Consider the following 25,111-nt stretch of genomic DNA (forward strand, 5'->3'; position numbering starts at 1 on the left):
CTTTTTTAAATGTCTTAACGATTCTTAAATACTCATTCTCCATTTACAAACATTGAAATTACTTATGTTCACCAATTATATTTTTTAAAACATCAGGTCCTATACTTTTTTTTGAAATATATTTCTAGCCATTTTATTGTTATTGTAACTCATGTTGGTTGTGGTAAGAACCTTTCAAAGTAGGGTCCAGGAGTGCTTCTGCCAAAGCATTTTGTATTGGCTCTTGTGTGTGAGCTGATGACCACTGGTCCCAGGAGTGCTTTTGTTTCATTTTCTGCTGCCTAAGGAGTGAATAGAAGGAGGAAGGCAGGGAAGAGAGAAAGTTGCATTAGCTATGATTCAAATTTTCTATGAATTCAGTTCTCAGCTAGCTCACACTCCTGAGTGGTTATCAGAAACTAAATAAAATTTTGTCCTTTTTTTTTTTTTCAGTTTTTGCAGCTTTTATTAAGTGCAATATTCACATCAATATATTTCAGTTAATTTTAAAAAAGTATTAGCTATCAGAATGTCCAGTCAATGGCCATATTTGTTAGATTTAAATATGTCCTGTAGTGAATATTTTCTTTAAAAAGTTCTTAAGTCTGGAATTACTCAGGCTCCTTGAAATAGTCAGTGGGTATTTATTGCAGATCTTCCTTGTTCATGAAATACTGTAACATTACTTGAATACTGATTGTATTCAAATTCACCTGCACTCACTCTCCGTAAAAAAGGGAATAACAGTTTAAATATGCAAATAACTTGATATTCCATTCAATAAACACTAGCCCTAGGCAATTTATACATTAAGCCTGACCAGTCCTACGAGAAAAATATGTCAATGACTTTAAGGCACTCTCTATTGCTGAGGAGAAATTAATCTCATTGGACTGACTGATGGCAGGGCTGCTGGGTGATGATAACTTTGTCAACATTTTGGTGGAAGAAACTGAAGAATTCATTAAGGGTCCTAAAGAAGGACTGACTAAAAAAAACTCAGAGGACAAACATAAAAAACAAAACAAAACCTGCTTATATAGTCATATTTTAAAAATCATATATCTAGGGCTTCCCTGGTGGCGCAGTGGTTAAGAATCCTACCGGTTCGAGCCCTGGGCCGGGAAGATCCCACGTGCCGTGGAGCAGCGAAGCCCATGCGCCACAACTACTGAGCCTGTGCTCTAGAGCCCGTGAGCCACAACTACTGAGCCCACATGCCACAACTACTGAAGCCAGTGTGCCTAGAGCCCGTGCTGCGCAACAAGAGAAGCCACCGCATGAGAAGCCCGCACACTGCAACGAAGAGTAGCCCCCGCTCACCGCAACCAGAGGAAAGCCCGTGCGCAGCAACAAAAGACCAAACACAGCCAAAAATAAAAATTTTTTTAAAAATCATGTATCTATTCTATCTATATATACTATACATATTTTTATGATTGTTTGGGGAGTTTTTCAAGGGCAATTTGAGTACCTTTAACTTTTTCTTTTTTTTTTTTTTGGCTGCACTGTGCAGCTTGCAGGATGTTAGTTCCCCGACCAGGGATTGAACCCTGGCCATGGCAGTGAAAGCGCCCAGTCTTACCTACTGGACCACCAGGGAATTCCCTGAGTACATTTAACTTTTGCTTGCAGATTAACTTGAGAATTTAATTCCTGTGAAGGATGGGACATAATGGTGAGAAGGTGCCAAGAATTATGAAAAATATAGGAAAATATATGACATAGTTTCTGCCTTCAAGGAACTTGAAACAGCAATATATTTAATGGGGCAGTATTAAAAATGTGGGACATTAAAAAATACAGCATATCATGAATGACAAAACGTGTGGTCAAACCATTACTATATAACTGCTGAATGAATTGATGAATGAATGAATGGACACAGATTATTCAAACATTATACATTTCCACATTTATTAAACCTGATTCTTCATCTAAAATATACTCAATTTCTAGCAATCTTCTTTTAAAAGCAATTAAAATTGCAAGAGTAAAACATGCTTATTTTAAAAATTCAGCTGGTTATAAAGCAAGTTTCTTCCCATCCCCATTCACCAATCTGACCCCCAAAGGTAACATTTTACAGTTTATGTATCCAAATTTTGTATGCCATACACATACACATACTTTAAAAGGATGCTACCTATGTGTGTGTGTATATATATATATATATATATATATATATATATATAGTCTTTCGAAAGACTATGGATGCTACCTACCTATGTGTGTATATATATATATATATATATATATATATATATATATAGTCTTTCTGAAGCTGATTTTCAATTGAGTACCTACTGATCTACATCATTATTTTTAGTGCCTGCACAGTGTCAGTATATCAGCTACTAAATTATCATAACTTACAGTACTTAATAATTTCCTTATTGGTAAACACGTAGGTTATTTTCTACTTTCCACTGTTAAAAACAGTTCATCACTTAATAGTTTTACACACCCTTATGTCAGATTATCTATAAAATAAATTCCCAGAAATCTATTGAATCTTTCAAATTTCAGTTTGATAGAGTCTGTTCTGTTATGGCTTGGTTTGAACTGATCAGTTTAGGTCAATCAATGCTCTTAGACATGAGGATGATCTGGTGGTAACGTCAAGATCAGAGTTAGTTTTTTTTGTTTGTTTGTTTTTGCCTAACAACATGTTGTCCTTCCTTTCCTTTCTGTAGACTTTTCGGATCAAGGATACATTGTGTGGTCCTTGGCAAAGGAAAATGACACTGTTGTCCCAAGAAATCTCACAGGACAACCACAGAGTAATCTTGTAAAATGGTCTGTCAGAGGGGGAAAAAAAAATCTGTCGCTTTCTAACACTTATCCTCAAAAAAGTTATTTGGTACCAGGAACTTTTCCGACCACTCCATTTTCAATCTGTTGCTGGAATAAGGTGATTGGCGCACTTGGCTTTTTGTCTCCCTCAAACAGGGAAGGGAAAGAGGTTAAAAGTCCTGACTGTGCCGCGACAGGTCTCAGGAGACCCAAAGAAACCCCGTACTAACTATGCGGAGGGTTCGTTTCTTCCTTCCGGCTGTAGCTCATGTTTAGGCGACGACGGAGGGGTAAAAACGTCCGGGCTCGGTCAGTGCTTTTATTCTCTCCTTTCCTGGAAGTGAAGAAAATTCAGCATGTCTCGATCCATTTCAGAAACAAGAGGATCCTCTCACGAGCCACCCGGCAGCAACACCAACTCCGCTCCCGCACTTCTCTCTGGACCTAAATAGGGAGAGAGACAAAAGAAACTGAACGGAAAAGGACCTCCGAGCAGAGAGGGCACCCCGCGGAATAAAAGCGGGGCGGCGCCTCGCCTTTCCACTACTCCCGCGTCGCCGCGGGCCCCGCCTTTCAGGGGGCGGAGCTGAGCCCTCCTTCCGGGTTGCAGGCGGAAGTGGACGAATTTGAATTGTGTGGGCCGTTGGATGGGGCAGCTCACGGATGGCGTGTGGCGCAGCGCGAGCAGGGAAAAGTGACACGGCCGCTCTGGAACTTCTGCCCAGCGCGCCTAGGTGAGTGGATGGCGAACGGGAAGGAACTCAGTATCCCAGGGGGAGAAGCGGAACTGTCGGATGGCACAGGGGTTCGGGAGGCGGGACAGTATAGTGGGGGGCCTCGGAGTGCCTTTGGGGGTGTCGGGTGGTGGGGCCGGACGTGGGGACTTTGGGAAGTCGGGGCAGACGGTTGGCGCACACACGCCAACTCTATAGAGTACTGAGGATTCAGAAGCCAGACCGCCCCCGAGATTAAACTTTGTTTAATCTCTGACTTTCTGGTAATCGCAGTTCAGTATTTCCGCTAGTTCGTTTCGAACGCTGAAGCTTCAACAGTAGTTATTGCGAAAGCTTTCCCGTAAGCAAAAGAATCTTTCTTTATTAAAGATGGAAGGTTGGGGGCAGGTTTAGAATGAAGAGATGCTCTGTGGGGATCCGAGTTCCTCTTAAGAGGAGTAGTCTTTATTACTCTGGACCGCAGGGAATTGACAGTCTTTGAAATGCCTGGTGGGGATTTAAACTGAAATCTGAGTATCCTTTGTGTTCAAAACCCGGATATTTTTCTTTCACAGTTGACATTTTTCAGGTAACGCAAAAATCGGAGACTCTTGCTCATTTAAACTGGCTATGTTGTAACAGCGGTGATTCACAGGGGCCTTAGTTTGCTAACAATAGGGATGAGGTTTAGTTCCACAGACCTGCCTTTTCACCCCCTTCATTCATTGGCCAACTGGGTTATTGGGGAGTCATTTTGAAAGTACTCTACTAATGTTTCCAGCATCAGGTTTTCTCTGTTTCGGTTTTTTGTTTTATTTATTTTTAATGACTAACTACCTCAGATATCAAACTCTAACCTTCTAACAAAGTCATGCTTTCTGGAATAATTTAAATGTGTACCCTACATGTAAACTATAAGTGAGCATTTAAATGTGTAGAAATTTTATATCTTGCTTTATTGAAAACTGTCAGAGTAATTTTGTTGCTTTATAGGATCAGATATTTTATGCTTCTTTTAAGCTTTTAACACCAGGTTATCTTACCATATAAATGTATAAATTTCTTTTTAAAAGTAGGACTTAATAATATTCAGAATAAACGTTCCTTCATCCATGCTGGCTACTCCTACCCTCCCATCCCTGGTAATGAACTTTTGTTTCGTTATTAGCCAGGAAAAATAAATTTAAATATTCAGTAGTTATCGTTAAAATTTAAACATTTTGTGTAGGACTGCAGTAAAGATATAAGCTATACTTTGTTAAGCTTTGCTTATTCAAACCTTAAGATTCTGTTTATTTCATATAAGCTACCAGCAAATGGTAATTTCCAAAAAAAGTTAGTCTCTACATTTTAATCTGTTCCTTTTCCTTACCTGGACTCTTTTCTTTGGATTTTTGCTCTATCTACCTAAATCAGTGAGTTTCAACTTTTATTGTGTACACATTACCTTGAAGGGTTTGTCAAGTGCTGATTCCTGTATTTCCGATCTCAGAGATTCTGATCCCATAGGTCTGGAGGATGGGGTTCTGTAAATTTAACTTGAAGGTTAGAAAACTTGACCAGAATTTTTAAAACACTGACTTGATCTTTCCTAGAGAGGCATTGTAATATGTTGGTTAAGGGCATGAAACTGGACCCAGATTGCTTGCATTTGAATTTCATCTCCACTACTTGGTAGTTGCCTGACCCTAAGGAAGCTGCTTAACCTTTCAGTGCTTCCGATTCCCTCAACTATAGTGGAGATAATAACAATACTTATCTTGTAGGGCTGTTGGGAGAATCAAATGAATCAGTGTGTATTAAAATCTTAGAATAGTGTGTGGCACATAGTAAATGATACATATATCTCCTATTATATTGAGTAGCTAAGCATTGTGCAGTATTTACATACATTATCTCATTAATCTTCACAAATAACACTGAGATATGTACTGGAATTTTCACATAAGAAAACTGAGGCTAAGAGGGGTTCTGTAATTTGTTCTCACACAACTAGTAAAATGTTTGAACTGGGGTCAAAAACTAGATTTAGTTAGAAAATTTATAACTCTTACTGATTGATTGATTGATTGTAATGCTTCCTGCCTCTGTCTGCAATCTCTCCTTCCAAATATTGCTCTATAAAAATCTCTGATGGCTTCCTATTGTCTACCATATATATTTCAAATTTCTTAGCTTTTTCTTTTTTTTTACAAAGCCCTTCTCAATCTGGTTCCAACCTCTTGTTTTTAAGAATCATCTTCGTAATATTCCATTTTTTTTCCAACCTGTGATGTTCTGTCATACTACCACAATTCTCCAAATCTGTTCTCTATCATATTTATGCATACTTAGCCATTGACCTTTTTTATTTCTCCTTAAAATTTTATCCAGTGGGTTTCACATACTTTCCTAGACTTCCCCCAGTAGAGTGCTTCTTCCTCAGTGCAATTTAGTTGTAAACAAAATAGCACTAGACTGAGACCTCCCATCTTCTTTGTCTCTGTATCTGCAATTCTAGGTGCAGAACAGTGAGTACGTATCCCTACAGTCTGAAACTGTGTATGTTCAGGGAGTGTAACAGTTTTAACACATTGTATCTTATTAAGCTGAAAAAGTTAAAAATTAAAAGATGACAATATAATTCTGTGTAGGTTAGTAGAGGGGTTTTAGTGATAGCATATAGTTTGTAAATTTCACAACTATGGAAAAATAAGTATTGAAATTGTAGGCTCAGAAGACATGTCATGTGGGAAAAAATTTAGAGCAGTATTTGCTAATATTCACAGAACTCCAAATGCTTTATACATATTTCTCACTTCGCCTTTACAGCCATTTTATTATTATCCCTATATAAGGTGAAGAAACTGAAGCACTGAAAGATTTAGTAACTTTAAAAAAAAAAAAGCTTTTTTTTTTTTGTCTGTTTGTTTTTTGGGTTTTTTGTGTTTTTTTGGGGGGTATGCGGGCCTCTCACTGCTGTGGCCTCTTCCGTTGCGGAGCACAGGCTCCGGACGCGCAGGCTCAGTGGCCATGGCTCACGGGCCCAGCCGCTCCGCGGCATGTGGGATCTTCCCGGACCGGGGCAAGAACCCGTGTCCCCTGCATCGGCAGATGGACTCTCAACCACTGCGCCACCAGGGAAGCCTGTTTTTGGGTTTTTTTTTGCATTTAATTTCCTGTCCAGGATTTCTTTTTTTTATTATAAGAATGATATATGTTAAGTGTAATTTAAGAATTAACTTAATAACAGAATTAGCCTCATTTGTCCATGAATGTTCACTTCTACAGTAATTCAATTCTATATATATATATTGTTGTTGTTGTTTGGTTGTTGTGTCCCCCTCCCCCCCCCCCTGCGCCGGCCACACCACACAGCATGCGGGATCTTAGTTCCCTGACCAAGGGTCAAACCTGCACCCCCTGCAGTGGAAGTACAGAGTCTTAACCACTGGACTGCCAGGGAAGTCCCAACATTAATTCAATTCTAAAATAAGGAAATATTGGGAAATTAAAACCAGAAAAGTTTGCCTTTCTTTTTCAGTTTGAACAGTTAAGACCGTTACCTGACCTCCTTGCCCACAACCTTTTCTTTAAAAACCTGCCAACGTTGTAGGCACATCATTCTAAGGACCAGTGGGCAGTGGGTAAGGGGTTGGACTAAGGAGCATATGATCCTGATATGCTCTCATCCCACATACCTTCTCCAGTTAAAGTAGCACCATGTATTTGAATCAGAGCTGAATATCCGATGCAGGCTAAACCATTCACATTGTTTCTTCTTGAATTTGGAATTGGGATACCAAGAAACTATTGGTAACCAAGCTGGAAAGGTTTTTATGTGCTGAGATGACAATAGAATGATGAAGAAACATGAACAGTGGGCATAGGGAGCCAATATATAGAGAGGGAGGGAGGGAAAACCTATTTCTGGAAGACTAGCTATAAAGTAAGTCAATATAAACTTATAACTTTATTGCTTTTCCTTGTTTTTAAGACTATGTTTTTATTTTTTAGGACAAAACATTATATAACTTTGGAATATTTTTTATAAACACATTTTACATGAAGCAAAAAAGTTTATTCATTACTGTATTAACTAATTAGGGTTTTCAACTGTTTTTTTTAAATTAATATTTATTGGAGTATAGTTGCTTTATAATGTGCTAGTTTCTGCCGTACAGCAAAGTGAATCAACTATATGTATACGTATATTCCCTCTTTTTTGGAGTTCCTTCCCATTTAGGTCTCCACGGAGCATTGAGTAGAGTTCCCTGAGCTGTACAGTGGGTTCTCATTATTTATCTATTTTATACACAGTATCAGTAGTGTATTTATCTCAATCCCGATGTCCCAATTCATCCCACCCCCCTTCTTTCTCCCCTTGGTGTCCATATGTTTGTCCTCTACATCTTTGTCTCCATTTCTGCTTTGCTAAAAGAAAGAGTATATTTTTATAGGAGCAGTTGTAGGTTCACAGCAAAATTGAGGGGAAGATGGTAGAGGTTTCCCGTGTACCCCCCCATACATGCATAACCTCTCCCATTATCAACATCCCCCGCTAGGGTGGTACATTTGTTATAACTGATGAGCTTACATTGACACAAGGTAATCACTCAAATTCTATAGTTTAAATTATAGTTCACTCTGGGTGTTATACATTCTATGGGTTTGGACAAATGAATGATGACATGTGTCTATTATTATGGTATCATACACAGTATTTTCACTGTTCTAAAAATCGTATGTGCTTCACCTACTCATCCCTCCTTTGCCCTCTGTAACCACTGATCTTTTTACTGTCTCCATAGTTTTGCCTCTTCCAGAGTATCATATAGGTGGAATCGTACAGTATGTAGCCTTTTCAGAGCGGCTTCTTTAAATTGGTAATATGCATTTAGGTTTTCTCCATGTCTTTTCATGGCTTGATAGTTGTTTTTTTTTTTTCTTAGCACTGAATAATATTTCATTGTCTGGGTGTACCATAGTTTGTTTATCTGTTCATCTACTGAAGGACATCTTAGGTGCTTCCAGGTTTTGGCAATTATGAATAAATATGCTGTAAACATCCGTGTGAAGGTTTTGATGTGGACATAAGTTTTTACCGCCTTTGGGTAAACACCAAGGTGCCTGATTGCGTAACTGAGGTAAATCCTGCTTGGTCGTGGTATATAATTCTTTTTATACATTGTTGAATTTGATTTGCTAATATTTTATTGTAGCATCTATGTTCCTGAGAGGTATGGTCTGTGGTTTTGTTTTTTTTTTCTTGTGATGTTTTTGTCCAGTTTTGGTATTAGGGGAATGCTGGCCTAATGGAATGAGTTAGGAAGTAGTTCCTCTCCTTCCGTCTTCTAAAGAGATTGTAGAGAATTGGTGTAATTTCTTCCTTAAATGTTTGGTAGAATTTCCCAGTGAACCCATCTGGGCCTAGTGCTCTCTATTTTGAAAGATTATTAATTATTGATTCAGTTTCTTTGATGCAGATATATTCAGATTGTTTATTTTCATTGTGTGAATTTTGGCAAAAAATGTGTCTTTCAAGGAATTGGTCCATTTTATCTAGATTATCATATTTGTGGGCGTGGAGTTGTTCACAGTATTCCTTTATTATACTTTTTGTTGTTGCTTATTTTTTGGCCATGCCACACGGTTTGTGGGATCTTAGTTCCTCAACCAGGGATGGAACCCGTGCCCCCTGCAGTGGAAGCACTGAGTCCTAACTACTGGACCGCCAGGGAATTCCCTCCTTTATTATACTTTTAATGTCCATAGGATCTGTAGTGATAATCACTTTTTTCAAATTAATTTCTTTTGGAGTATAGTTGATTTACAATGTTGTGTTAGTTTCTGCTGTACAGCAAAGTGAATAAGTTATACATATATATATATCCACTCTTTTTTAGATTCTGTTCCCATGTAGGTCATTACAGAGTACTGAGTAGAGTTCCCTGTGCTATACAGTAGGTTCTTATTAGTTTTCTATTTTATATGTAGAAGTGGGTATATGTCAATCCCAATCTCCCAATTTATCCCTTCCCCCCTTCCCCCTTGGTAACCATATGTTTGTTTTCTACATTTGTGATTCTATTTCTGTTTTGTAAATAGGTTCATTTGTACCATTTTTTTAGATTCCACATGTAAGCGAGTGATATCATTTTTTTTGTTTCTGATATTCAGAAGTTGTGTCCTCATTTTTTCTTAGCCTGGCCTGAGGTTTACTGATCTTTCTATAGAACCAGCGTTTGGTCTTGTTGATTTTTCTCTATTGATTTCTTATTTTCATTTTCATTGATTTCTGCTCTAATTCTTTTTACTTCTTTTCTTCTTAATTTGGATTTAATTTGCTCTTCGTTTTCTAGTTTCCTAAGGTAGAAACTTAGCTGATTGATTTTATATCTTCTTTTCTAATATATGCATTTAATGCTATAAATTTGCCTCTAAGCATTACTTCCACAGGATCCCCCAAAATTTTGATAAGTGTATTTTCATCTTCATTTAGTTCAAGATATTTTGTGTTTTCTCTTAAGATTTCTTTGACCCTTGTGTTATTTAGTCTCCATATATTTTGGAATTTTCCAGTTATCCTTCTGTTATTGATTTCTACTTTAATTCTGTTGTGGTCTGGAGGCAGACAATGTATGATTTCTATTCTTTTAAATTTGTTAAGGTCTGTATTATGGCCTAGAATGTGGTCTCTCATGGTGAATGTTCCATGTAAGCTTGAGAAGAATGTATTCTGTTGTTGTTGGATGAAGTAGGCCATTATATCTAGTTGATTGATGATGTTGAGTTCAGCAGTGTCCTTACTGATTTTCTTTGTGCTGGATCTATCCATTTCTGATAGAGGGGATGTTGAGGGCTCCAACTATGGTTGTGTATTCATCTGCTTCTCTTTGCAGTTCTATTAGTTTTTGCCTCATATATTTTAACATTCTGTTGTTAGGTACATACATGTTAAGTATTTTATACCTTCTTGGGAAATTGACCCCTTTATCATTATGTAATGTCCTTCTTTATTCCTGATAAATTTCCTTACTTTGAAGTCTGCTGTTTCTGAAATTAATATAGCTACTCCTGCTTTCTTTTGATAAATGTTAGCATGGTATATTTTCTCCATCTGTTTACTTTTAATCTATGTATAAAGTGGACATCTTGAGACAACATATAGTTAGGTCTTATTTTTTGATCCACTCTAACAAATGTTTTTTTTTTTTAACATCTTTATTGGAGTATAATTGCTTTACAATGGTGTGTTAGTTTCTGCATTATAACAGTGAATCAATTATACATATACATATATCCCCATATGTCTTCCCCTGATCTCCCTGTGCTATGCGGCTGCTTCCCACTAGCTATTGGTTTTACATTTGATAGTGTATATATGTCCATGCCACTCTCTCACTTTGTCCCAGCTTACCCTTCCCCCTCCCCGCATCCTCAAGTCCATTCTCTAGTAGGTCTTCGTCTTTAAATCTGTCTTTTAATTGGTGCCGTTAGACCATTGACATTCAAAGTGATTATTGATATAGTTAGATTAATAGCTACCATATTTGTTACTGTTTTCTATTTGTTACCCTTGTTCTTTGTTCTTATATTTGTCTCTACTCTTTTTCTGTCTTTAGTGATTTTTTTTTTAAACAAGGATCTGTCCTTTCATTTATTTATTCATTTTTATTTATTTGTTTTGGCTGCGTTGGGTCTTTGTTGTGGCATGTGGGATCTTCATTGCAGCATGCAGGATCTTTTGTTGTTGTTGTGGCACGTGGGCTCTTCGTTGCAGTGTGTGGGCTTCTATCTAGTTGTGGCCTGTGGGTTTTCTCTCTCTAGCTGTGGTGCACGGGCTCCAGAGTGTGTGGGTTCTGTAGGTTGAGGCACGTGGGCTCTCTAGTTGAGGTGCTCATGCTCAGTAGTTGTGTACTACTGAGCGCATGCTCAGTAGTAGTTGTGCATGGGCTTAGTTGCCCCGCGGCATGTGGGATCTTAGTTCCCCAACAAGGGATCGAATGTGCGTCCCCTGCATTTGAAGGCAGATTCTTTACCACTGTACCACCAGGGAAGTCCCTGCTTTTTGTGATTTTAACTGAGCATTTTATATGATTTTCTCTCCTTTCTTAAGATACCAGTTATACTCTTTTAACTTTTTTTAGTGGTTGCCCTAGAGTTTGCAGTACACAACTAATACATAATCAAATACATTGGAGCTATTGTTATTTTGAATAGACTGTTAACTCATTATTAAGAATAAGAAAAATAAAACAGTTTATTTTATCTTTACTTATTCTTTGCCTGATACTTTATGTAGATCTGAATTTCTGATCTATATCATTTTCTTTCTCTCTCAAGAACTTTTAACATTTCTCTCAAGGCAGGTCTACTGGCAAAATATTCCATCAGTTTTTGTTTGAGGAAGTCTTTATTTCTCTTACATTTCTGAAAGGTAATTTCACAAGATACAGAATTCTAGGTTGGTTTTTCTCCTCCCTCCCACCCCCCAATGCTTTAAATATTTCACTCCACTCTCTTTTTGCTTGCATTGTTTCTGAGAAGTTGGATATAATTCCTGCCTTTGTTCCTCTATAGGTAAAATTTTTTTTCCCCTGTAGCTTTTTTCAGGATTTTTTTCGTTACCGTTGATTTTCTGTAGTTTGAAGTGATAGACCTAGGTGTAGTTTTTTGGCAGTTATCCTGCTTGGTTTTCTGGAACTTTCTGGATCTGTGGTTTGGTGTCTGACATTAATTTGTTATTGTTTCAAATATTTCTCCTGTTCCTTTCTCTCTTCTGGTATTCCTAGACACTTTTGTTACATGTCTGTGGTTGTCTCACAGTCCTTGGATATTCTGTTGTTTTTTTCAGTTTTTGTCCTCTTTGCTTTTTAAGTTTTCAAAGTTTCTGTCGAGTTATCTTTAAGCTCAGAGGTCTCTCCTCAGCCTTGTCCCATCTACTAGTAATCCTATCAAACAATTCTTCATTTCCATTAGTATTTTTGATCTCTAGCATTTCTTTCTGATTCTTTCTTAGAATTTCCATTTCTTTGCTTACATTGCCTGTCTGATCTTGTGTATTGTCTACTTTATCCATTAGCGCCCTTAGCATATTAATCATAATTTCAAATTCCTGTTCTGATAAATCCAACATCCCTGCCATGTTTGGTTCGGATGTTTGCTCTGCCTTTTCAGATTGTGCTTTTTGCTCTTTGATATGTCTTGTAAGTTTTTTCTTGATAGCCAGACATGAGGTACTGAGTAAAAGGAATTGTTGTAAATAAGCCATTAGTACCATGGTGGTAAGGTGTGGAAGAAGGGGAAGTGTTTTATAGTCCTGTGATTTAAGTCTCAGTCTTTTTGTGAGCCTATGCCTCTGGACTTTGAAGTTCACAAGTATCTCAGCTTTTTTCTCCCCTCTTATGTGGGATGGCTACATTATGCTGGAGTTGGGTGTTTCCTTTCCCTGGGTCATTTAGGCTCTGATAATACCCCAGCAGCTTAGGCTCTGGTTAACTGGTTTCTCTTGAGGGCAGGCCTTATTAAGAAGAACAGAGTGATTTGGTGTATTTCAAAATGGCACCATTTCCCCTCCCCTTGCCAAAATCACAAGGGGATTTTTCTCTGATATTTACTGTGGACCCTAGTTGAGTTCCTGGTGATAAATCTCACAGTATTGTGAGAGGCCCCATGATTGGATGCCCCTTGAGTTTTTAACTCTCAAAGTTGTCCACACTGAGCCTCCAGCAATCAATTAGTCAATTATAGTTCAGGTTTTCCCACTGCAGTGCTGGATCCTACAGCAGTTTCAGCTGGTAACTCTGCTCAGGTAAGCTGTGACTCCCTGTATTCACCTTTCTCTCCAGTCTTGCAGGCGGTGGCTTGCTGTGTCCTCCCTTCTTACAGATCCAAGAAGTGCTGTTAGTTTTTCAGTCTTTTCAGCTCTTGCTGTTAGGATGGAGGGGTGACTTACAAGCTTCTTACCTGGTGCTTTTCCTTTTAATTTAAATAAATATCTTTATTTTTTAATGGTGGTTAACTTTTAAACATCTGTCTGGTAATATAATAGTATAGAATAAAATTAACCCATTTTAAGAGCATATAGTTCAGTGAGTTTTAGTAATTGTATTTCATTATATGAATATTCCACAATTTGTTTTATCAGCTGTCTGTTGATGGGCATTTAGGTTGTTTATAGTTTTTGGCTATTACAGGTAAAGCAGCTATGGACATTTGTGTACAGTGAACATATGCCTTTATTTCTCTTGGTTGCATCATATGGTAGGTGTCCATTTAACTTTTTTTATTGTAATAAAATTCACATTCATAAAATTAACCATTTTGAAGTATACAATTCAGTGCCATTTAATACATTCACAGTGTTGTGCAGCCATCACCTCTATCTAGTTCCAAAACATTTTCATCACCCCAAAAGGAAAACTCATACCCATTAGGCAGTCGCTTCGCATTTCCTATTTCGCCATCCCTAGAAACCACAAATCTGCTTTATGTCTCTATGGATTTACCTATTCTAGATATTTCATATAAATGGGATTATACAATGTCTGACCTTTTGTTTCTGGCTTCTTTTACTTAGTATGTTTTTGAGGTTCATCCATGTTGTCACATAAATCAGTACTACGTATATATATATTTTTTTTCGGTATGCGGGCTTCTCACTGTTGTGGCCTCTCCCAATGTGGAGCACAGGCTCCGGACACGCAGGCTCAGCAGCCGTGGCTCACGGGCCCAGCCACTCTGCGGCATGTCGGATCTTCCTAGACCGGGGCATGAACCCGTGTCCCCTGCATCGGCAGGCGGATTCTCAACCACTGCGCCACCAGGGAAGCCCCCTACATATTTTTTAATAGTGGAATAATACTCTATCATATGGATATACCACATTTTGTATACCTGTTAATCAGTTGACAGACAGATGAGTTGTTACTGTTTTTTAGCTATTGTGAATAGTGCTGTTATGAACATCTTTGTACAAGTTTTTGTTTGAATACCTGTTTTCAAATCTTTTCAATAAGTACAGGTTTCCCCAGCCATCTGAAAGTAGAACATTCCTGTGGAACCTTTTGTAGGCTGAAATGGCATAGAGTGAAGAAGTAATTATCTTTTTTTATAAAGGTGAAAATCTTTTTTTTTTTTATTTCTTTGGTTAGCAAAAACAGGTATTAATATAGGTCTTTTGTAAAAGTGAAGTGGCGTAAAGGGAACTTTCGACAAGTGGGGAATACCTGTACCTAGTGTGATTGTTGGGTGATGTGGCAACTCTCTGATGTGTTGATGAACAACTGCGGAACTGTTGGTCCATAGTAGCTGTACCATTTTACATTCCCATTAGCAATGTATGAGGGTTCCAATTTCTCCATATCCTTTGCAGTGCTTATTTTCCTTTTTTAAAAAAATTATCATCACCTTAGCAGGCATCAAGTGGTATTCTCGTTGTTTTCATTTGCATATCCCTAAGGAGTAATGATGTTGAGCATTTTTCATGTGCTTGTTGACCATTTAAATATTTTCTTTGGAGAAATGTCCATTCAGATCCTTTCCCTATTTTTAAGTTCTGTTATTTGTCTTTTTGTTGTTGAGTTCTAAGAGTTTCTTACATATTCTGTATATTAGATCCTTATCAAGTATATGATTTTCAAATATTTTCTTCCATTTTGCGGATTGTGTTTTCACTGTCTTGATTACGTAGTCTGGTTTATTTATTTATTTATTTATTTGCTGCTATGATTTTGGTGTCATACATAAGGAACCGTTGCCAAATCCAAGGTCATGAAGATTTACATAATACTATGTTTTCTTTTAAGATTTTTATAGTTTTGGCTCTTACATACTAAATCTTGGATCCATTTTGAGTTAATTTTTGTATCTAGTGTGAGGTAGAAGCCCAACTTTATTCCTTTACATGAGGCTGCCCAGTTGTCACAGCACCATTTGTTGAGGAGACTATTCTTTCTCCATTGAATGGTTTTGACATCCTTGTTGAAAATTAATTGATCGTATATATATGCGTTTATTTCTTGACTCTTAACTTTTTCCCTATGTTTTTCCTTATGCCAGTCCCATCCCACCTTTTTAAAATTACTATAGTTTTGTAGTAAGTTTTCAAATTGGGAAGTATGATTCATTCATCTTTTTCTTTTTGCATTGTTTGGACTATTCAAGGTCCCTTGTAATTTCTTATGAACTTTAGGATCAGGTTTTCCATTTCTACAAAAATGGCCATTGGATTTTGATAAAGATTACATTGAATCTGTAGATTGCTTTGGGGAGTATGGCCATCTTAACAATATTAAGTCTTTCAACCATGAACAGAGTTCTTTCCATTTATTTGGGTTCTTTAATTTCTTTTTGCAATATTTAATGGCTTTCAGTGTACAAATCTTGCACCTCTTTGTTACATCTATTCCTAAGTAGTTCATTCATTTTGATGGTATTGTAAACGAAATGGATTTCTTGATTTTCTTTATGGATTGTTCTTTGCTATCGTGTAGAAATTTGTCTGATTTTTTTTTGTGTTGACCTTGCATCCTGCCACTTTGCTGAATTTGTTTATTAACTCACAGTGTTTCATGAATTCATTAGGATTTCCTGCATATAAGATCATGTCTTCTGCAGGAAGAGCTACTTCTTGCTTTCAGTTTGGATGCCTTTTATTTCTTTTCTTGCCTAATTGTTCTGGCTAGAACTTCAAGTACAATGTTGAATAGATATGGTGAGAGTGAACATCATTGTTTTGCTCTGGATCTTATGTGGAAAGTTTTCAGTTTTTCACCATTGAGTTTGATGTTAGCTGGGTTTTTCAAAGATGCTCTTTATCATGCTGAGGAAGTTGCCTTCTATTCCTAGATTGATGAGTATTTTTTAAAATGAAGGAGTGTTGGATTTTGTCAAATGGCTAGTCTAGCTAAAGGTTTGTCAATTTAGTTGATCTTTTTAAGGAACCAACTTTTGATTTTACTCTCTTGTTTTTCTTTTCTTTACATTTATCTCCACTCTAATCTTTATGAATTCCTTCCTTCTACTAGGTTTGGTTTTAGTTTGCTCTTCTTTTTCTAGCTCCTTGAGGTATAAAGTTAAGTTATTGTTTTGGGATCTTCTTTTTCAGTGTCTGCATTACAGATATAAATTTCCCTCTGATCACTTTTTGCTGTATACTGTAGATTTTTAGTATGTTATGTTCTCATTTTCATTGGTCTCTAAGTATTTTCTAATTTCCCTGTGGTTTCTTCTTCCCTCTTTTGCTTGTTTAAGATTGTGTTGTTTAATCCCTACATTTTTGAAAATTTTTCAATGTTCCTTCTTTCATTTGCTTGTTGGCCATGTCCTATGTCTTTTCTGAAGTGTGTGTTCAACTCCCAAGCTCATTTTTTGAGGCCAACATTACCCTGATACCAAAGCCAGCTAAAGACACTGCAAGAAAAGAAAACTATAGGCCAATATCCCTGATGAGTATAGATGCAGAAATTCTTAGCAAAACACTAGCAAACTAAATTCAGCAGCACATTAGAAGGATCATACATCATGATCAACCAGGATTTATCCCTGTGTGCACACTAATGGAAGGAGAAATAAAAATCAGTCATCTCAAAAGGTGCAGGAAAAACTTTTAACAAAATTTAACATCCCTTCATGATAAAAATTCTCAACAAATTGGGTATAGAAGGGATGTACCTCAACATTATATGGGCCGTACATGACAAGCCCACAGCTAACACCATACTCAACGGTAAAAGGTTGAAAACTTTTCCTGTAAGATCAGGAACAAGATAGGGTACCCACTCTCTCCATTCCTATTCAGTATAGTACTGGAAGTCCTAGCCAGGGCAGTCAGGCAAGAAAAAGTCATCCATGTTGGAAAAGAGGAAGTAAAAATGTCTGTTTGCAGATGACATGATCTTATTTATTGAAAATCCTAAGGATCCCACCAGAAAAACTGTTGGAACAGCCACCCAGCTAGAATGAGAGGGAGTTTGGCTTACTTTATTGTGTTAGTTATCTGTTGCTGTGTAACAAATCACTCCAAAACTTGGTGCCTTAAAACAACAGACATTTATTATCTGACAGTTTCTGTGGGTCAGAAATTCGGGAGCAGCTTAGCTGTGTGGTTCTGCCTTAGGGTCTCCCATGAAGTTGCTCTCAGGCTGTCAGCCAGGCTGCAGTCTTATGAAGGCCTGATGGGGCTGGACAATTTACTTCTAAAACGGCTCCCTCGTATGACATGGGTAAATGCCTCAGTTCTTTGCCAAGTAGACCTCTCCAAGGAGCACCTTAAAAGAAAGCCTTTATGACGTGGCAGCCAGCTTCCACCAGTGCAGGTGATCCATGACAGAGAGCAAGGAGGAAGTTATAATGTCTTTTATGACCTAGTTACACTTTGTCATTTCTGCCAGGCTTTTTGGTGGAAGTTACTAAGCACAGCCACAGTCAAGGAGAAGGAAATCAGGCTCCACCTTTTGAAGGGGGAGGAGTATCAAACTGAATGTCACTGACCAAGTGGAGGTAAGCAGTGCAAGAGACTCAGAATACCTCTTGATAGTGGCTTCCTGGAGCTGTTCATTAAATTGTTAATGATTTCTCAAGGAAGGGGGGAAAGCTTTGATATTATTTCTAAGACCAAGACTGTTGTTAAGACTTGGGCTGTTATTGAGATATATACTTACCTAGCATTGTTTTCCTCCTTCCACTTAGGAAGTCTTAAAATTCATGTACTGGAAAGAAAACAAATGATAAAATCCAACTAAAAATATGTGAATTTATTTTTTCTGAAGTTTTGTTTTGGAGACTGTTGATTGAAATAAAGAAATTCATCACCAGGATTTAGCAGCAGAAGTTTTATTTCAGATGCTGTGTATTAGAAAGAAAGCTGATGTGAACCAGTCAAAAATATAAATTTTGTAATATCTTTAGATATTATCTAATAATATTAGTTATTATTATATAATATATATATTATTATTATATATAATGTATATTATGTAATAATATATAATATATATGTTAGATACTATTATATATTAGATATAATCTAGATATTATCCGATTCGGGGATAACTTTTTTTTTCTTTTAATTTGTTTATTGAATTTATTTATTTTTGGCTGCTATGGGTCTTTGTTGCTGTGTGCAGGGTTTCTCTAGTTGTGGAGAGCGGGGGCTACTCTTCATCGTGGTGTGCGGGCTTCTCATTGCGGTGGCTCCTCCTGTTGAGGAGCATGGGCTCTAGGTGCACGGGCTCAGTAGTTGTGGTGCACGGGCTTAGTTGCTCCAGGGTATGTGGGATCTTCCCATACCAGGGCTTGAGCCCACGTCCCCTGCATTGGCAAGCAGACTCCTAACCACTACACTACCAGGGAAGCCCTCAGGGGTAACTTTTAATTTGATGTAATCTTTTTTTTAAAATTAATTAATTTATTTATATTTTTGGCCACATTGGGTCTTCGTCGCGGTGTGTGGGCTTCTCACTGTGGTGGCCTCCTCCACTGCGGAGCACAGGCTCCAGGCGCATGGGCTTCAGCAGTTGCAGCACGCAGGCCCAGCAGCTGTGGCTCGCAGGCTCCAGAGCGCAGGCTGAGCAGCTGTGGTACATGGGTCCAGCCACTCCGCGGCACGTGGGATCCTCCTGGACCAGGGCCTGAACCCGAGTTCCCTGCACTGGCAAGGGGACTCCCAACCACTGCGCCACCAGGGAAGTCCCTAATTTGATATAATCTTTTTTTTTTTTTTTTGCGTTACACGGGCCTCTCACTGCCGTGGCCTCTCCTGTTGCGGAGCACAGGCTCCGGGTGCGCAGGCCCAGCGGCCATGGCTCACGGGCCCAGCCGCTCCATGGCACGCGGGATCCTCCCAGACCGGGGCACGAACCCGTGTCCCCTGCACTGGCAGGTGGACCCCCAACCACTGCGCCACCAGGGAAGCCCCTGATATAATCTTAAACTTAGAAAAAAGTTATATGAATAGTGAAAGGAACTCCTATATACCCTTTAAACAGGTTCACCGATTATTTATGTTTTGTGACATTTGCCTTATTCTTTCACCTCTCCTAGCCTAGTCAGCCTAAAGCCACCGGGGATAAATCTGTAGTCTGATAAAGTTAGGTTTGTTGACTCATTGCAATGAGAGAGGTCGCAGACCTGAGGAACCACAAGGCTTCGCACCGAGCAAAGGATAAAATAGATTTCTTATAACATGTTGGAGAAGGGTGGCATTGACGTGAAATTTAAATGAAGTAGTGTTTTAATGGGGTCAAAGCGAAGCCAAGGCTGTGTGTAAAAGAGTCAACATCAGATCTGAGCTATGAAGTGGGCCTAGGGTGTTTCCTTGAAAACTACAAAAGTAAGAGGAGGAATGTTGTGTTCAGAAAGCTCTTATCTGTAGTTCTGTACCTCTGTTAGAAACCGAGATTTCTTCTCTCTATCAAAGTTGCTTAACTTAGATCCTCTTAGCAAAAGTAGGATATTTCAGAAAGTTTACTTAAGTCCCTTCCAGTCATCTTCCCACTTGAGAGGCAAGCACTGTTCTAATATTTTTCATGATAGATTAGTTTTGCCTATCCTAGAACTTCGTATGAATGGAATGATGTGGATAAGAATAGTGTACAGTTTCTTTCACTTAGCATAATATTTATAAGATTCATCTGTTTTGTTGCATCTTGCAGCACTTGTTACCTTTTCATTGCTAAGTGTAGTATTGCATTTTATTAATATACTTCAATCCATTTTCCTGTTGATGGACTTCTAGGCTTCCAGTTTTGGAGTATCATGAAGGTGGCTACTAGGAACTTTTTTGTATAAAGTTTTTTGTCTGTATATTTTTTTACTTCTCTTGGATGTATACCTGTGTGTGAAATTCCTACATCAAAGGCTAGGTTCATGGGCATATATGTTTCACTTCTATGAAACTACTAAAACTTTTCAAAATGATTATTCCATTTTGATTATTGTTGATTATTCACATCAACAGTTTATGAGAGTTCCCCAGTTGCTTCATATCCTGTCCAATGTTTGGTGTTGATAGTCTTTTTAATCTTAGCCATTATTACAGGTATAAAGTAGTCCTTCATAGTGGTTTTAATTTTTATCATCCTAATTACTAGTGATGTTGAGCATCTTTTCATTTGTTTATTGGCCATTTATATATCTTCCTTCATGAACTGTCTGTTCATGTCTTTTGCCCATTTCTTGAAATGTTTGCTTTATATTATCGTAGGATTTCTTTATGTATTCTGGGTATAAGTCTTTGGCAGACACATCTTTTACAGATATTTTCTCCCAGTGTGTGGCATACATAATTCACTTTCTTAATGGTATCTTTTGATGAGTGGAAGCTTTTAGTTTTGATGAAGTATAATGCATTACTTTTTCTTTTAAAACTTTTATAGTTTTAGCTTTTACAGTAAGGTCTGTGATCCACTTGAAATTAATTTTTATTTATGGTATAAAGTGTGAATCTCAAGGTTCATTTGTGTTCCATGTGGAGATCCATTTTTTCCAGCACCATTTGTTGAAAAGACTTTTCTTTTTCTCACTGAATTGCTTTGGTACCTTTGTTAAAAATCAAGTGACTGGAAAAGTCTGGGTCTGTTTCTAGGCTCTTTATTTTTGTTCCATTGGTCTATGTGGAATACTGTATATTAATTCACTTTGAAAAACTATATAGAATACTTATTAGATTGGTAAAAATAGGAAAAACCTTTCCCGTTCATGTTTTGATAGCACTGGAGAACTTTCGTATGATCATCCTGTAGCCAGTGATATTTGGAGGCTTTTCAGCATGGTACTCTATATATTCCTATGCTACTTTTTTTGTGACATGCGAGATTGATGTTCACTTTTATTCTCTTCTGTTGTAAAGATGAGAAAGCACTTGTGTAGTACAGAGTTCTGAGGCTAGTAAATAAGAAACTTCAGGTACCTTTTTTAAGTAGCATAGTTGTCTATACATATATTATAAAGATCTAGACAGAACTTCATTGCACTGTCCAACCAAGAGAGATGCCTTGGGTCCTTGTATTGATAGTTTGAAGGGAAATAGGAGGAGAAGACAGAGCCACATAGAAATTGTGATTTCCTTATAAAGCAAAGTTAGTCTATAACCATGTAAGTTACCTATATTTTGGACCTCAGTCATTATTCTGAATTACAGTAAACTTAAAAGTAAGCAGTAGTTGCAGTTCATCTGCACAGGGGAGAGGGGTAAGAAATTAGAAGCTGGAGAGATTGGATCTCAAATATAAATCTGTGTTGTTGGGATACTAACTAAATATTATTTATAAGTTAAAATGTTTATGTTTACTCTAGGTGAAGGACTGTTATCATGTGTTTATGGAATTTTCTGCAATAGATTTGTGAAACTGCTAGAAAGTAGAAAGTGTAGGTCTCTTTGTTTCTGGTATGTCCTGCAGTCCTGGCTCCTTTCCACTAAATGCCAGTAGTCATCTTAATCTTTTTGATAACTAAAAAACATTCCCTCCAATTTCAACACTGTCCCCAGAATTTACCACCCTTGTTGAGAATTACTGGTCTTAGATTTGGAAAGGTGAGGAAATTAAGTACTAGAGTAAGAAATGATGCAACATATTTGTAATCATACACTGCCTAAATCTAATTAAAATGGATAATTTGAGAATTTTAAAATTAAAATGGCTGATTGTATATTCTTATTTTTCCTAGTAAAATGAATGAAAGTAAACCTGGAGGCTCACAGAATCCCAGTAAGTAACCATATTTAAAATATTTTCAAATTTAATTTAAAATGTTAAGATATTTTACTCTTGCTTTTTTATTACAATAAATCTTTTTAGACTGGTACTCAAACAATAGGAATGAATTTCCTGATATTCTTAGTTCATGTTTCTGTATACTAAAATATAATGTTGTGTGTATTCATTTCAACAAAAATCTGCTAGAAGAAGATAATTTGCTAAATATTATTTGTATTCTCTATGTGTATTTATCAAGTATGGTTTGTATCTGAATAAAACAGTATTACTTATTTAATAAATATGATTTTTTTACCTTTTTGTGTGATTTTTCTTCTTACAAAAGATAAAATGCAGATGAGAACAATTTAAACAACGTATGAAAGTTTAACATGAAAAGGAAAACTTGCCTATTAGCGCTCACAACAGTCTCCTCAAACAGATGTAGACCTTTGCTTTTAGTTTTCATTTATTAGTTATAAACAGTACATATTGATTAGCTACTATGGAAGGTGAAAATTTTAAATTGTTACTTTATACTCTTTTGCCACTACTTCTCCCTGATCTACCCTTTATAAAATTTATTTTTTGATTCCCTCTCAAAGTATTACACTTAAAACTCTGTATCTTGACTCTCACTTATAGAGTATCTGTTAACTCCATATCATGTTGGATACGGAAATTTGTGCTCTTAAACCTCCTCTACTTTGCTTTCCTGCTTTTACCTACAGACTTCTATCAACTGTGCTAATAGTTCTGAAACTTAGTATTTCACGGACTACCTTCACATATTTGCCAAATGGAAATACTACCTATTATTGTTATTTACTTAATATTTTTCTTAAGATTGACTCAGTTTTTTACTTACATGAATATGTTCATTTTATTATTGTAACATAACCAGTATCATTTGCTGAAGTATAGTAGAAGATGGTCTTAATAAATATCATGAAGTCAGAACAATTTTACTGAATTTTAAGCATTAAAATTAAACAACAGCAAAGTACAAATAAAAGAAAGGTAACCTACTTATAAAAATGCATGCCTGAAACCTAGTCTGTTCTGTGTCCAAGGGTCTTGGTACTGGGCAAAGGGAGGAGGAGAACAGATGGAAAGCACAGGTCCACAGCATATAGCAGATGCAGCTCCATCCAGCATTCACCTTAAGGACTCCTCTTATGTAATCTCAGCTAATTCCTTGTATTCCTCTTCCTCTTGATAGCTGCATGCACACTTACAGCTGAAAGTATAGGCACTGGGGATGAAGAAGTTAAGGTGGGAGCTGCTGGTGTAAGATGTCCAATAAACAAATGGCAATTTGCTGCAATTAATGTGGTCAGGTACTCTGTATGGGGGAGCTGAAACCTTTTAAAAGATTGAAGGAAGGGCCTTTCAGTTATTGCTTATTAAGCTGGAGTGAGGGAGGACAAATATAGGGGGGATGTTTCACAATATTAAGTATTAGCTCATGCTGCTTCTTTCCAGTCCTGCAATCTATTTTCTTTCTTTTTTTTTTTTTAAAGATGTTGGGGGTAGGAGTTTATTTATTTATTTATTTATTTTTGCTGTGTTGGGTCTTCGTTTCTGTGCTAGGGCTTTCTCTAGTTGTGGCAAGTGGGGGCCACTCTTCATCGCGGTGCACAGGCCTCTCACTGTCGTGGCCTCTCTTGTTGCAAAGCACAGGCTCCAGTCGCGCAGGCTCAGTAGTTGTGGCTCACAGGCCTAGTTGCTCCGCGGCATGTGGGATCCTCCCAGACCAGGGCTCGAACCCGTGTCCCCTGCATTAGCAGGCAGATTCTCAACCACTGTGCCACCAGGGAAGCCCATGCAATCTATTTTCTGAGTAGCCTATTAACAGATACAGTATATTTTCAACACATAACATCCATTCTTGATTACATGTATTAGTTAAGGTAAATATGATTAGCTGCTGTAATAGGTAAACCCTGAAGTTTTAATGGTTAATACAGTAAACGTTTATTACTCGGTCATGTTACAGTTCAACGTGGATTGGTTAGGGGAGATTGGACAGATAGGGAGTTTCTGCTCCATGCAGTCATTTAGATTCACGTTCATTTCATCTTGTATTGGTTTGCTGCCTTGAGATGCTCGGAGTCTTTGCAGCCTGTGATTTTCTTATTGTTTTATTAGTATGGTATAAGAAATTTGCTGAACAGGTAAATATCATAAGATAGAAAGGATTGGTAATTATAGTACTAACATTCAGTTCTATCTGTGTGCCATACCCTTTTAATTGTATTGCTGTATACTCTCATTTAATCCTCATTAAGGCATAGTTTGAGGTAGGTGCTATTGTTGTCCTTATTTTTAAGATGAGGAACTGGAACAATAAAGTGTTTTTGTGACTTGTTCAGGATTACACAGCAAGAGTGTGGAGCCAAGTCTTAACTCAGATCTCCCTGACTCTACAATTTGCCTTTAAAAAATTTTTTTAATTATTGTGGTAAAATGCATATAACATATCAATAGAATTCATCGTCTTAACTATTTTGAAGGGTATGATTTGATGGCACTTCATACATTCACAGTGTTGTGCAACCGTTACCACTATCTAGTTCTAAAACATTATCATCGCCCCAAAAGAAAACTCTATCCATTAGGCAGTCACTTCTCATTTCCCCTGTCCTCAACCCGTGGAGACTACCAGCCTGCTTTTTGTCTGTCTCTGTGGATTTACCTATTTTGGGTAATGTAATCTATTGTATAAATGGAATCATATAATATGTGACCTTTTGTGCTTGTATTCTTTGATTTAGCGTAATGTTTCTAGGCTCATCCATGTTGTAGCATGTATCAGTATTTCATTGCTTTTTATAGCTGAAAGATACTCCATTGTATGGATATGGTATATTTTGTTTACCCATTCATCCATCCATTGATGGAAATTTTTTTTTTTTTTTTTTTTTTTTTGTGGTATGCGGG

The 25,111-nt window shown here is 37.4% G+C and overlaps 1 protein-coding gene across 6 annotated transcripts in view; it reads left to right on the forward strand.

Moving 5' to 3' along the window:
* Window positions 1-3,397: 3,397 nt before the first annotated feature.
* Window positions 3,398-25,111, forward strand: part of G2E3 (G2/M-phase specific E3 ubiquitin protein ligase) — a 55,863-nt gene continuing 34,149 nt past the window's right edge. For 3 of the 6 annotated variants that reach the window (XM_055088376.1, XM_007118114.4, XM_007118116.4), the window contains exons 1-2: window positions 3,487-3,509; window positions 22,140-22,180. Coding sequence is in view for 3 of the 6 variants with exons in the window: in XM_007118111.2 (XP_007118173.1) it covers window positions 3,439-3,509; window positions 22,140-22,180 (112 nt within the window). In the remaining 3 variants the exon portion in view is untranslated. Of the gene's footprint in view, window positions 3,510-17,863; window positions 17,973-22,139; window positions 22,181-25,111 lie in introns of all 6 variants that reach the window. The other 3 variants (XM_007118112.4, XM_007118111.2, XM_007118113.4) reach the window with 3 other exon arrangements.

The sequence above is a fragment of the Physeter macrocephalus genome, chromosome 11, assembly GCF_002837175.3.
Source record: "Physeter macrocephalus isolate SW-GA chromosome 11, ASM283717v5, whole genome shotgun sequence".
In the NCBI taxonomy this organism is placed as follows: Eukaryota; Metazoa; Chordata; class Mammalia; order Artiodactyla; family Physeteridae; genus Physeter; species Physeter macrocephalus.